Source organism: Lepisosteus platostomus, chromosome 4, assembly GCF_059453375.1.
Source record: "Lepisosteus platostomus isolate fLepPlt1 chromosome 4, fLepPlt1.hap1, whole genome shotgun sequence".
NCBI lineage: Eukaryota > Metazoa > Chordata > Actinopteri > Semionotiformes > Lepisosteidae > Lepisosteus > Lepisosteus platostomus.
In genome coordinates, this window is record NC_142614.1 from 41,864,001 (window position 1) to 41,876,999 (window position 12,999).

Genomic DNA, 12,999 nt, shown 5'->3' on the forward strand with positions numbered 1-12,999 from the left:
AATGCAGTTCCACATGAGAATTATAGACAGAGATTATAATAGATTAGAAAACTTGTTTTCATTTAACGAGTCTGATTCTTTTTAAGGGGGAAAAAATATGATACTGTCTGGGATGTTCATTCGGAAAATTAATTTCAGTTTTTAGTACTCGGACTTTTATTTGGGAAGTTTTGAAAGAACAGAATATCTACAATAGGGAGTGGAAAATATAAGAACCAAAACAACCCTGATTCAAAGCAATAAATACAGTGTCTAATGTATTGTTATGGAATGTTAATATACTGTATAATAGAACAACATTTTTTTCCCAATTAATCATACATTGCAGAAATAAAATGTTTGAATAGAATGAAATAAATGTTTTTTTAATCCAATCAACTATGTTGCAATGCCAATAGAAGCATTTTACTAAAGCCCAAAAATATGTACTTGGGAGTGGAGTGTATACACTGAACCTAAATTGGCCTATACCTCTTTTTAGAAAGAAAAAAGCTTCCTTGTAGATTTACTACATTTAATAAATTCTGCATAGAACCACAGTACTCTTTATTGTATTAGCTCATTGTAAGTTTTACTGATTAAAGTGTTTATTTTTTTAAAGCCTTACTGAAAAAAAATGCTTTGAATATTATATGTTGCACATGCAAAACAACTAAATCAAAAGTACAGATTTTAGAAACCTTTTTTACTGGTCAGAAATAATGAAAATATAAATACAGTATGTAGCTTAGTGATATAGAAAATAAGTCACGCAGCACACGGTTGTCGATTGATAGCTGTTGATTCTGCAGAATCCAGCCAATAAACACTGGTAGCTAGTAAAATCATGTCCGCCCCCCAACATTAAAAGTAAGCACCCAGTTTTTTCTGTGGGTGTCCCTGGACGACTTACAATCTTTGTGTATTTGGTCCAAGACTAAATTCTTCGATATTCAAGGAGTCATCGACTTTAGTTTTCAGTGATTTAAATTAATAAGTGCTGTTTTCTTCACAATTCAGACATTAAATATTATGTCATTCCCAACACTTAAATACTAGAAATACTGGTTCGCTTACGTTCGCATATGACATAGATTTGGTTAACAAATGAAGCCCTCACCGAAATATCTCTTTTTAATTACAGGGAACAGTCAAACCTTTAATTGTAATTTATAGCACTGACACAGTAAGCAAAAGAGCATTATTCTCCGAATGCAGAGAATCACACAAATGCAGATGCAGTCAGAGAAAGCACGGTAACACTTGCATTAGTACTGATGGCTTTCTAGACACTTCATCTGACACACAGACCTACACCTAAAAGACAATGCAAAATCAAACAGCTTAACCTACAGTACATCTTAAACTGCATTTTGGCACGCACGAAAAGGCCCAGGTGAAAGAAAATATGGTTTCTAGTTACACGTACAAAAACAGTTAACGCTCATGCAACTTTCTTATAGTTATATTATTTAACACATATTTTACTTATCACACTAAATGCATATAAAACATCTTTACCTGGTTGAGTTCAATAACGATTTTGTTATTACGTTCAGTAAAGACACCCGTTTCAAAGCCAGGAGTGACATTGAAGACGCCATAACTTCAACGCACAGCCAAACCTACGGCGCCTGAAGAGGCCCAAACTTGTCCTCCAGCAATACAGAAGAAAACGGTGACAAATCGCGAACCGCAAAAACTGCAGAGGTTTATTTAGATACTGTACAACGAAAGTAAGCAATTATAATATTTTCGTTTTTAAGAATTGACCCTAAAATTTTAAATTTGAGATTCAATAATAATATTCATCATCTTTACTTTATATATCGCCATTCATTACAATAAATCAATAAAGACAAATATGCACAAAACATTAAATTAGAGATAATTGATATAGTATAGAATGAGTTTTGAAAACGGTTTTTAAAATGCTGACTGTCTTGGAAGATCTAATACAGACTGGGAGATCATTCTACACCCCTGGAGAAAACAAACAGAAAACAAAGTGTTCCAGTATTATAGCGTTGTTGTTAGGAGTGAAAGAAAACCAGAGTCCGAAAATGACATACAACATGCAGGTGTACAAGGACTTAACAGATTACTGATGTTGTCAGAACCCAGACTGTTTAAGGCCTTAAATATGACAGGAGAATTGTGAATTTTATTCTGAAATGCATAGGGAGCCAGTGCAAGGAAGCTAAAACAGGTGTTATATACCCACATCATTTAGTTTAAGTTAAAAGAAACTGAGCTCTCAACATGCTGCAACTTGTTACAAACGTGTTACAAATTACAAATAACAGATGTTATTCATTATAATAATTATGTCTGGGGAAGATAAAAGCAGGCATGAGCTTTTCTGCATCAGATTGAGAGAGATGTGTACAGATATAAATGTTCTGTACAGATGTAAAAGTACAAATATAAATCAATTAAAATGAGACATCTACACATAATTCCAAATCTGAGCTACAAATGCAAGTCTCCGTTCCCAGCACTTCTCACCCGAGTACATGGACTCATTGCGGGATCATCAACAGTCAAACTAAGGATGATACATTTCCAAATTGATAAGGTAAACCAAGCTACATAACTTAGGTCTTATCAGAGTTTGGATTTAAAATGTGACAGTGCTTATGTACAAACATAAATTTAGGTTCCATCAGCATAAACATGAAATCTGATGTTGTACCTACAAAGCAGGTGACCCTGATAGCACATGCTGTAGATGCAGTGCTAAAACTGGATCACTGGGGATCTTTGCAAATGGCATTTAATATAGATAATTGCAGGGTATTGCATGCAGTAAACGGAAATGTAAAATATAAATACAAAAAGGGAAATGCTGAACTAGAAGAGAAAGGTATTTATGAACTTATGAAAAAGGTATTTATGTTAACATATCATTTGCATTTTCTAGAAAATATAGAGAAGCAAATAGAATGCTAAGATATAAAATTAAAAAATTAGAATTTTGTATTTTTTTTCTACATTTAGTCTATTATATTCTTTAAATAAAAGGATGATATGGAAAACTGTATAAGACATCCTCCTAAGGGCACAAACTGTGTACAATTTAGGTCTGCATATTACTGGAATCAGTACAGAGAGAAGAATAAAATACACTTCAGAGCCAAAGGGAATGTCCTATAGTGATAGGCTGAAGGAACTAAACCCTTTTAGTTTTGAACAGAGAAGACTATGAGGGGACCTGACAGAAAACCTTTAAAGGCATTGACAAAGTCAACCCAATGAACTTCTTTAGAACTGAAAGTGAAAGGCGAACCAGATGTCACAAGTGGAAACTACACAGAAGTGCATTTAAATCTGTGAACAGGAAGCATTTCTTTACACGCAGGATTATGGGAATCTTGCTAGGGCACATAGGAACTTAGCTACAACAGTACTGTTTCACTTGGGATTTCCACTCATGACCCTCTAGTAAGGAAGGCAGAGTTGTAACCACTACTCCCCACTGCTGCTAACAATTATACCTGGTACAATAAAGATACTGTATCAAGAGATGTTGTTCATGGCACATTAACAAAATGCTTTCAGCTGTGTTTCTATAAGGAGTAATGCCCACTGACTAGAAATGTGTTAATGGAGTGCCCATCTATAAAAAAGCTGACAAAATGGAACCAAGTAAAGTCACTAAATCTAAATTGCATTACATGTAAGGTTATTGAATCATTAATTAGAACTGAACTAAGCATAGAACTGAACTAGAGGATCATCTGTATGAATAAGATTCTAAGAGATAGTCAATCTGGATTTAGAAAAGGTAGGTCTTGCCTAATGTGTTAAAAATTCTTTGTAAAATTTCCTCATAAAAAATTAATTCTTAAATGCAATCTGTAGACTTTGGATTGAGAACTGGCTAATGAACAGAAAATAGAGTACAGTGGGGCGATGTAATTAGTGGAATAGCACAGGGATCTCAATTAGAATGACTGCTCTTCTTAATTTAAATCAACGATTTAGATTCTGGTATAGTTATTAAAATAGTCAATTTGCAGATTAATCCAAAATAGAAGGATCCGGAAACAATGTAGAAGTTGCAAATGAAAGATTTAGATATACTTCAAGAAATTTGTGAACAAATGTACTGTAAGAAGCTTGAACTTAGGTGTTTATGTTGGTAGAGTATTTACATCTTCTACAATAAATGAAGAAGCAATAAAAACTAAACAGAACACTAAGTTATAAAGAATGTTAATCATGGGATGTTATGTTAAAATTGGGCAATGTACGTGGAGGATCTCATTTAGAAAATTTTGTGCAGTTTTGATCTCCACAGCACAAAAAAAAGATATTGCTGCTTCAGAAGTAGTTCAGGGAAGTGTAACCAGAGACATTTCAGTCCTAAACTGAAAGACTAAAACAAAGTCCAGGGCTTGTGTATATGCACATTTTCTGGGTCTCTTTAAAGCAGCACCTAAAGAACTAGGAGAAGCTGTTAAACTGATGCAATTACGTTAATATTGAGCTGATTCAGGTTGTTAAGAAACAGTATGTAGACTCCCTTGCCTTTCAGGTGCAGTAATTGGCTGGATGAGATTCTCTAATCAATTAACTATTCGTAAGCAAATGAACGGAGTGGGCCAATTGGCCTTTTTTCTCATTTATACCTTTGGTTATGTTCTCTCTGGTTCATTGCAATGTCTATAGCTAAGCAGCCCTGTTAGCCACGATTTCTTTTTAGTGTTTTGAGAACACATTGAAAGACAAACAAAAATGTTATATTACAGTAGCTAAACGTAAAGTATGTAAATCATAAGATGTTGTTTAAATTATATAGTGTATTTGCAAAACCTCATATTTAATACTGTGTACAATTTTGGTACCACGTTACAAAAATATATTGCTGCTTTGAAATGCCTATATTTCACTTACATAAACTTATGGACTGCATCATTACTGAACTTATTTCATAATTTGTACATTAACTTCAATTTACTTTAAGAAAAGAACCGTGCTTGTTTTGAATCCATTCAAATCTTCTCCATTTCTTGTGAACAATATGGTATGTCACTTTCACTAAGCCATAAAAATATTAAAATTTTAAAAGTAAATACTATAAAATTAACTTTTCTTCATTATGTTGGCATCAGACAAAGCAAAAACAAGACTTATTTAGCATTCAAATTTATCAGGGAAATATTATTGATATAGTTTGTTAATTATCTAGTCTTGATTGACTTAGGGTACCATTTTTTTGTAAACCATGTGGTATAATTAAATCACAGTTTGATACTTCATCTGCCAGTATTCTATCTGTAAACTAAGAGTCATAAACTTGTCATGTCATTGATGCTCTCTGATTGCCATATTTGCATATTTGCCATAAGTTGAACAAAATATTATCTTTAAATATTAAGGATTTTCAGATGAAATCCTGGAGCTGAAACAAGTTCAAGGGGTCTCTAACTGTAGTACTCAGGACCCATTAAAAGGCCAATAGAAAGACATCTGAAAATGCATCTCCCTCTGGGATCACGATTACAGATATTCGGTCATGGCACTAGATAACTGTGACTGGGATTCCCCATACATGGCCAGAGGAAGGACTCTGTTCTCTCCACTCCCAGCAAAACAGCAACCACTGTGACTTTCCAGACTCTAGCAGGCATGTGATACTGCCACTTAAGGATGCACATCTCCTTCAATTAGAGCTGAACCTCCAATATGTCACTTTATAACTTGTACCATGTCAAAAGATGAATGACTTGACTCGATGGGTCAAAGAAGATGATGTCACTGTCAGCCTGGATGACACAATCGGCAGTTCTAAATTGGGCTATAATCAAACATAATTTACAATTCTAGATTTTCTAAAGATTAATCCAGAATGTTTGCAAATGGGATCAGTAGGCCAGATTCGGATTTCAAGAGGTCTGTTATGGAGTTAAAATATTGTGAAAAACCACAATTGAATAATTCTCTTGGTTGACTTATCCTCCTTACAGTAGCTAATCACAGATTCTAAACTGAAGGGAGACAGACCAATTATCTCTGATAATTAATGGGCTCTTACTTTGCATGATAAAAGTACCTTCCCAATAGGGAACAAAATAGGATCAGGATTTCTGTTTAACTCCTGTGTAAGATTCCACATTGTTCTGTCTTCTATGTGGAAGTCATACAAGAGGATTTTGATGTTGATCTTTCTTAATGGCCCAAAACATTTTAATGGTTTTATATCACAGACTACTTGTCAATGAACCATGTGTACAGTTAATACAAAATGTTATGTTTATTGTAGCATTGTTAGACATGGATACAGAAATAATAAAATTAGAAAACATTATGATGTTGTGAGCAGTTGTCATTATAATCCTTATATTTTAAAATGACTCTAGTGTGTGATATTTAAAATTAAATCAAAAAACATTGTAAGGGAAAATTCCAATTTTATTGTTTCACTCATCATATCTGTACAAATACCATTATAACTTTTTATATACATTTGACATTTACATAAAAAAATACAAAACTATATATTTATAACTGAATTTGTATTTAACTTGTCATGTTTGAAATAAAAAAAACACATTTTGTAAAAGTGAGAAAAACAAAGTGATACAGGATGATATAATGTTAATTAATGCTGGATATCTGATTATTTTGTGAACTCCGCAAGAGCAATATGGCGCAGTACATTATTGAAAATGAAAAAATAAAAATGGTAGCAAAAAGTTATATGCTGCTCAATGCAAATAAAAAATACCTTAATAACAAGAAATATAATGGCACATTTTAATGAAATCAAGTATCTTCCAAAAACATTTGATATTTTGATCTTAAAAGTACAAAATAAATTCTACTGAAGATCAAGAAACACAACTAGGTGTCTGTCAGTCCTCTGCCTCACAACATGAGGAAATAATGGCTTATTTTGAGAGAAAAAATACCTTTTCCTTTTGATTTACTGTGCTGCACCATATACTGTACTTTTGCAGAACCATTGAAATACTCCCTTTGGTCAGTTATAATGAGTTGTAAACAAAACCTGAAACATTTATGTACATTAATGAAAGACAGATTTCCAATAAATAAACACACAGGCTAACATGCGATTTTGTGTGAAATAAACATCTGTGATACAGAAAATGACAGTAATAAGCAGCTTTATACAGCTCATGGAATGCAATTTACAGCTTGCAGAAGAATTATACTTTACATGGTAGCATTGTACACCACAATAAATAACACTGCTTCTCTTTGGACAAATATATTTCTTTAAAAATAAAAAAGGAAGGAAACATAAAACAAAACCAAAAAAACAACAATGAAAAATACAAAATAACATGGTATATAGTCAGCCAGACATTGTAAATGTATAAATTATAAAACACAACACAGTATAAATAAACATCTAGCAGACTCAACTATATGTATACTTCCTTTTTCTTAAAAAATAAATAAGCATACACTTATGTACAGTATGGACATAATTCCTTGTGATGGAGGTTTACCCGTCCAGTAATGGAGATAAATGGATATAAGCCATGTAGTCCTGGTCTTCGTCTTCTTCCTCTTCCTCCTGGTCTTCAGTAATGGCTATATAGGGGAATACACGGTAGCTGTTGTATAAATTAGGATCACAACAGCGCAGAAGCTCAGTGCATGTTTTCAAAGACCTCTGAAAGCCACAGCAAAGCTTTGTGTTTTTATATGATTTGGCAGTCAGTGATGCTTTGTGGCATCTGCTTTTATGCAACATGATTGACATAATCTAGGAAGTCATAACTGCAGCAAGACAGGGGAGATGTGAAGGCTCAATGGCTCAGGCCTTTTTAGCAGATTCCTGAAAGCAGAGAAAAAGTGCTCTTGTGTTCTACATTTTGTTCTTTTTTTAAAGTATCCTTCGTTTCAAATGTGATTATACAACAATGCTACTGGGCTGGGCAAAACCCTGCACCACATCCCGACCTTTGCTATTAGGACAGGGATAGCACATGTGAGGTATTTCTACAGAACATGGTACATGGCAAAATGATACAGGCAGACCAATAATACAAATAGGCAATCCCTCATAATCCACATGGACAGTCTGATGTTTAAAGAATGACAGCAAATCTACTATGTACAGCAAAAACAAAATAAAACAAAACAGCTAAAATGTTAATTTCTATAAGCAAAGTAGAAGTAAGAGAGCATAGTTCTGAAAGCTTCCACTGTTATCCTGCAAACTGTAAAATGCCATATATATATAGAAATGAATTTATTAGGTGATTATAAAGTTGGTCCCTTTGTTTTATTTGTTTAACAGAAGGGATGATAAATTAAATGCATTGTTTTCATTATATTCTTAAATGAAAGCATTCAGTCTACAATGACATGGCAAAGAACAAATATCAATTTGACAATAAAACAATTTTGCAAGACATTATCTGATTGGCTGTTTGGAATGTTGTTATTTTCTTCGACTCCTCTGCAGTACCTAATAGTAACACTAGTAATTCAGCACATGAAAAAGGTCATGTATTGTGCTGAGAAATATTACTTGATTTAGTTATCATGTTAACATTGCCCCTTAGTATTTAAAACTGCAATGGCACCAATGTTACAATCACCTTATGTACAATTATGAATGTATGCTTCTATATAAAGGCTTAATTGTGTATGTCAGTAGAAATCAATGTCAGTGGATTTTAAAATGATTGATTACAGCCATAAGCAAGGAAATAAATACATGGTTAACATATGATTACCATTATGACCGTGTCATTTACAAGATGTAAAGATATGGCCAACTTATGTGTCTTCCTACATTGACAGCATGACAGCAAGTTTATCGTCTTAAGGCAACCTGCTGAAGGACAGGCTACTAGAATTACCATGTACTCTTCTACAATTTCATAGCAAGATTGCACTAACATAAACATTAGTCTTCAAATATAATCTTGTTAGTTATGTGAAGGGAATTAGGAGCCCAATAGCTCCCAAAGATGAGTCTTCATGTCTACTTCGTTTTTTTGCAGAAAATGCAAAATTAATAAAGCCAGTGCAAGAAGACATGCAACAACTCCCATTTCCAGTCCTTTCTTTTCCTTAGTCTGCAAGGGGTGGCTGACAGAATATCGAAGTGTCTTTCACTTTATGGTTTACTTACAGTTGCAAGATCCAGAATGTTTAACTTCCAGAAGAACGCCCACAGAGCAAGCGGCCTTCTTCATGGCACACTCGCTGGGGTACGTGGTGTTATCGCTGGCACACACTGCCTCATCTGATCTGCTCTCAGGACACACTTCATCACACAGTGAGCAGCGTCCCCTGCCCATTCTTGCATCCCATAGACACGTCTTCCCAGCGCTGCACTGGATATCATCACAGGATTTTGCTTCTACAAAACCAGGGAACACCACAGAGTCACTTAGCAAACTGCCCTTTATGTTCATAAACACCACATTTAATTAAAAGCAATGAGGATTTGGCTTAATTTTATGACAGAGATAAAGGGATTCAGTAAGTATGCCATGAGGGTATGTTTTATAAAAAGAGCTTGGCATACATGTACTGTTGTCCTAAGATCACACACAATCAGGACGTGCCATCACATACATATATACAAACATACTGTACATGTATATATTTTCCCCAAAATAACAAGCATGTAGACCAAAGTAATATGATAGCATAACAAGGCTCCAGGTCTCCCATTCAAAATTACTCCCTTACATGCTGTGGTAGTAAGACGGGTGTTGGCACCTGGACAGAACACATGGAAATCAACTAATAACAGCAAAGCCAACAAGGTCTGGAAAACATTTAAAAGTTTTAACATCATATGACCCCAGGTATGTATAACAAAAACCAGTTTGAAAATGAGAAGCTGTGGCAGACTAAATGGGGGGGTGAATTGAGGACATGAAACTTTTTTTTTAATATTACTTATGTCTATAACTAGACATTTTCTATCAAAATGGAATGCACTTTCATGTTCATTAGGATTAAAAAGAGGCTTTTTTTCTGAAATGCAGAAAGACAAACTTAAAGGTGTCAAAACAGTGATCTGAAGAGTTCGGTACTGTGACATGGGACCTGACAATAACTTACTTATGCATTTTCCTTCATATGCAACACCAATTGATCTGCCCAGCAGGCAAGTAGCCCTTCTCAGGTGGCAAGCGCTTGCATAAATGATTCCATCATTTCCACACAGATACTGCTCTGGAGATGTAACTTCGGGGCAAATCCGATTACATGTCACACAGTAGGCATTATTGGTCTGGTCAACGACGCACGTTGAACTGCCCGGACACAGAACATCACGGCATGTCTCTATAAGAAAGTCAAATTATAAGTAGATCATGTTTTTTTTTAAGAAGGGACTTCTTTATTAATATGTTGTTTAATATCATTGAATATTGTTAACATCACCATTATATTATTAGGCATGACCTATGCACCATTAGTGTATTTCCACACAACTGCAAACAGTGCATTTCAACAGTCTTTCTCCTTCTTAGCATTCACAGCATATTTTAGTGGGGAAGACAAGAGACACTAAAGAACTTACTTTTGCATTTGCCCTGGTATTGAACTTCCAGGTCTGGATGACCTTTACATCTTGCCTTCAGCAAGGCGCATTCATCTCTGTAGGTCTTTCCATCGGACCCGCAGACAGGTCCTTTCCAAGTAACATTGGAACAGTCGGGAGCACAGACACAGCGGGGTTTGTTTCTCTTGTTCATTTTACATCTTTTTCCAGGGCCACAGTCCACATTGTCACAAGATTCTACACAAATAAAACACAATAAATGACATGCAGCTATTGAAAAAGGGTAATGACCTTGGAATTCACGTTTTTATTATTTCTTTCCAAATGAAATTATTTATTCACAAATACACAAACTAGCTTTGCTATCTTCATAAAATTTATTGATATTTAGATCTGGCACTTAATTGTTTTTTAATAAGATTGCTATACACTGTAGATCGATAGTAATATATTGGGCTTAATTTTATGTACCTTTACAAGGTACACAATTTGGGGCTCCTCCGTTGAAGATCATCCACCTAAAAAGCGTGCTATTTGGTACATCTTCCTCGGTCCACGAAGTTCCCAGTCTGCCACTTCTGCAACACTCTTCTCTGCTCATCCCAGACATGTAGAGAACCTGGCATCTTCCGTTTTTTCCCTGCTGTAGCCAGCAGTTACCAGCTGCAAAGAAAAAGAACTTAAAGTCGGAAGCCAATGACCCAGACATAACACGTGCAGCTTACTGTATATTGGCTTATGGTGGTCTGTTTATCCTCGGTATTTTGTCTGATTCTGTAACGTGACGAGACATTTAACAACTGCAAAGTCAGATCCCAATACGATTACCTACCTTACGACAACCGTCTACACAAATCGGAAAAAGCAATACAATACTACCGCGTCTGTTTTAAACCAGATTTCAAATGGACAGTACGAGTCACAGTACGGGGGACAAGGTACCGCATGAATAATATGCTAAAGCACAGTACAATAGTGTAAAGCCAGCCTAAAATCAAATTATGATTAATTGTATTGAAGAAACTAAAATCACCAAGATACAACTACTATCACACGGGTTTTGTTAATAATGCTAAAATGTCGAGATACCACTGCAATCACATGGATGGTGTTAATTACAGTTGAAAACAAAGAACACTGCATGAAATGTTAACAGCTGAAAACTTGCTTTTCAAAACATGTGTAGCGTACTGTACACTTGCGCTTCATTCCCCTTGTCCGTGCACTCTCTGTGTGAGAGCACACTGAAGAAAGCAGCAGTGTCGGATTTACTTCAACACTTGGGAAGATTAACTGCTAGTCACAGCATTACCATACAGTCGGTGCAACGCCGCGGACATGTCATTGCAGTACACTTTCCGTGTCACGCAAGGTTTATATTTTGCTGTGTTTCATGAGACGAGTTGACCTACTTGGATCGCGGTTACACTGCTAGCTCTTGTATGAAAGGAATGGGACTTCACTACCAATAAATAAGCAATGTGACTTTTCTGTTGGTTCAATGGCAATTAATTCATCCAGCTTCAATGGGTCGTGAGATCTGTAGGCTATTTACTATTCCTGTCTTCCAACAAAACGAGACTCAACAGACTTCATGTAAAGTCTATCAATACAACTGCCTGAAAAGTGGGTTAATAAAAAAGTTGAAAACTGAAGCTTATATTTAGAGCTTCTAGATAAATTGACTGGCAGGGAGAGCAGAAGACTTAAAATCACGTGTTATGTCTCTGGTATTAATTGTATTATTCTTTCCAGTTTAAGTTTCCTCCAGGAAATCTGAAGCCTAAAAACACAGTTCTCGCTGTTATACATATTAAAGTGCTTCATTTATAGTCCAGCACAAGTATACCCTACCATAAACCGATGCTTGGCTAGTTAGTCAAGTGAAATATAATATCCAGGTAAAAAGCTTTAATATCCAAATATTCAATACATGTTTTAAAAACGAATATAAATGCACCTGTTTTGTTAGCGCTTAATGCATTAAGATAAAGCTGAGTTGCATGTTCAGAACAAAGTTAAAAGTAAACAGAAAGTGACCTTGCGTATACCCGTTAGGTCTTAAAAAAGTTTTAAACCTGACACTTTATTTTTTATACCATACAAATGTCTTTCAAAATATTAAATGGCATCCAACTAAAATGTACTACTAAAAATAACTGTATACTCGCACTTACCTTGCACTTTGTGATCTTCAATTAAATGACTTAGCCATATAAATAATAAAATCATGCCCGGGTGGAGCTGATATCTCTTTAGCATCCTTAGCATGATGAAGGCAAAGTGAACCGGAGTGAAGAAACGGGCAGCGGAAAAGTAATCTGCTTACGATCGCTGAGTTGAATGAATGTCAGTCTGTGAATGCAGCCTCTCTTTTTAAATCTATAAGGGGTCTCGGGCCGACTGTCTGTGGTGGGCGGTCTTCTAATCGGTGGGGGTGGGGAGTAAGATTAAAAAAAAGTTCTTTCGATCCAAATCAGGTGACATCTCCAGTCGAAACTTTCTCTCAA

At 35.2% G+C, this 12,999-nt stretch overlaps 2 protein-coding genes across 3 annotated transcripts in view; both read right to left on the reverse strand.

The window, feature by feature from the left end:
* The window catches only part of ndufs4 (NADH:ubiquinone oxidoreductase subunit S4), a 46,621-nt gene extending 44,965 nt beyond the window's left edge, over positions 1–1,656 (reverse strand). The window contains exon 1 of the mRNA XM_088629514.1: positions 1,501–1,656. Coding sequence (XP_088485640.1) covers positions 1,501–1,583 — 83 coding nt within the window. The 5' untranslated portion in view covers positions 1,584–1,656. The remainder of the gene's footprint in view (positions 1–1,500) is intronic.
* A 4,719-nt stretch (positions 1,657–6,375) lies between these two features.
* fsta (follistatin a) lies at positions 6,376–12,999 on the reverse strand. Of its 2 annotated transcripts, none has more exons than XM_088629517.1 (6): positions 12,667–12,999; positions 10,961–11,152; positions 10,508–10,726; positions 10,045–10,269; positions 9,101–9,331; positions 6,376–7,792 (listed from the first exon to the last, which is right to left on the reverse strand). In XM_088629517.1, coding segments are annotated over exons 1-6 (963 nt in total). In that variant the 5' UTR covers positions 12,761–12,999; the 3' UTR covers positions 6,376–7,790. The 2 variants fall into 2 exon arrangements, with proteins under 2 accessions (XP_088485643.1, XP_088485641.1); XM_088629515.1 differs by having other exon boundaries at positions 6,376–7,545; positions 12,667–12,995.

Coding starts and splice junctions, on each gene's coding strand:
- fsta (XM_088629515.1), bottom strand. CDS start 12,760: ATGCTAAGGATGCTAAAGAGATATCAGCTCCACCCGGGCATGATTTTA. Junction 9,332..10,044: donor ATATGAAGGAAAATGCATAA/GTAAGTTATTGT, acceptor CTGGTTTTGTAG/AAGCAAAATCCTGTGATGAT. Junction 7,546..9,100: donor ACATTCTGGATCTTGCAACT/GTAAGTAAACCA, acceptor TCCCCTATATAG/CCATTACTGAAGACCAGGAG.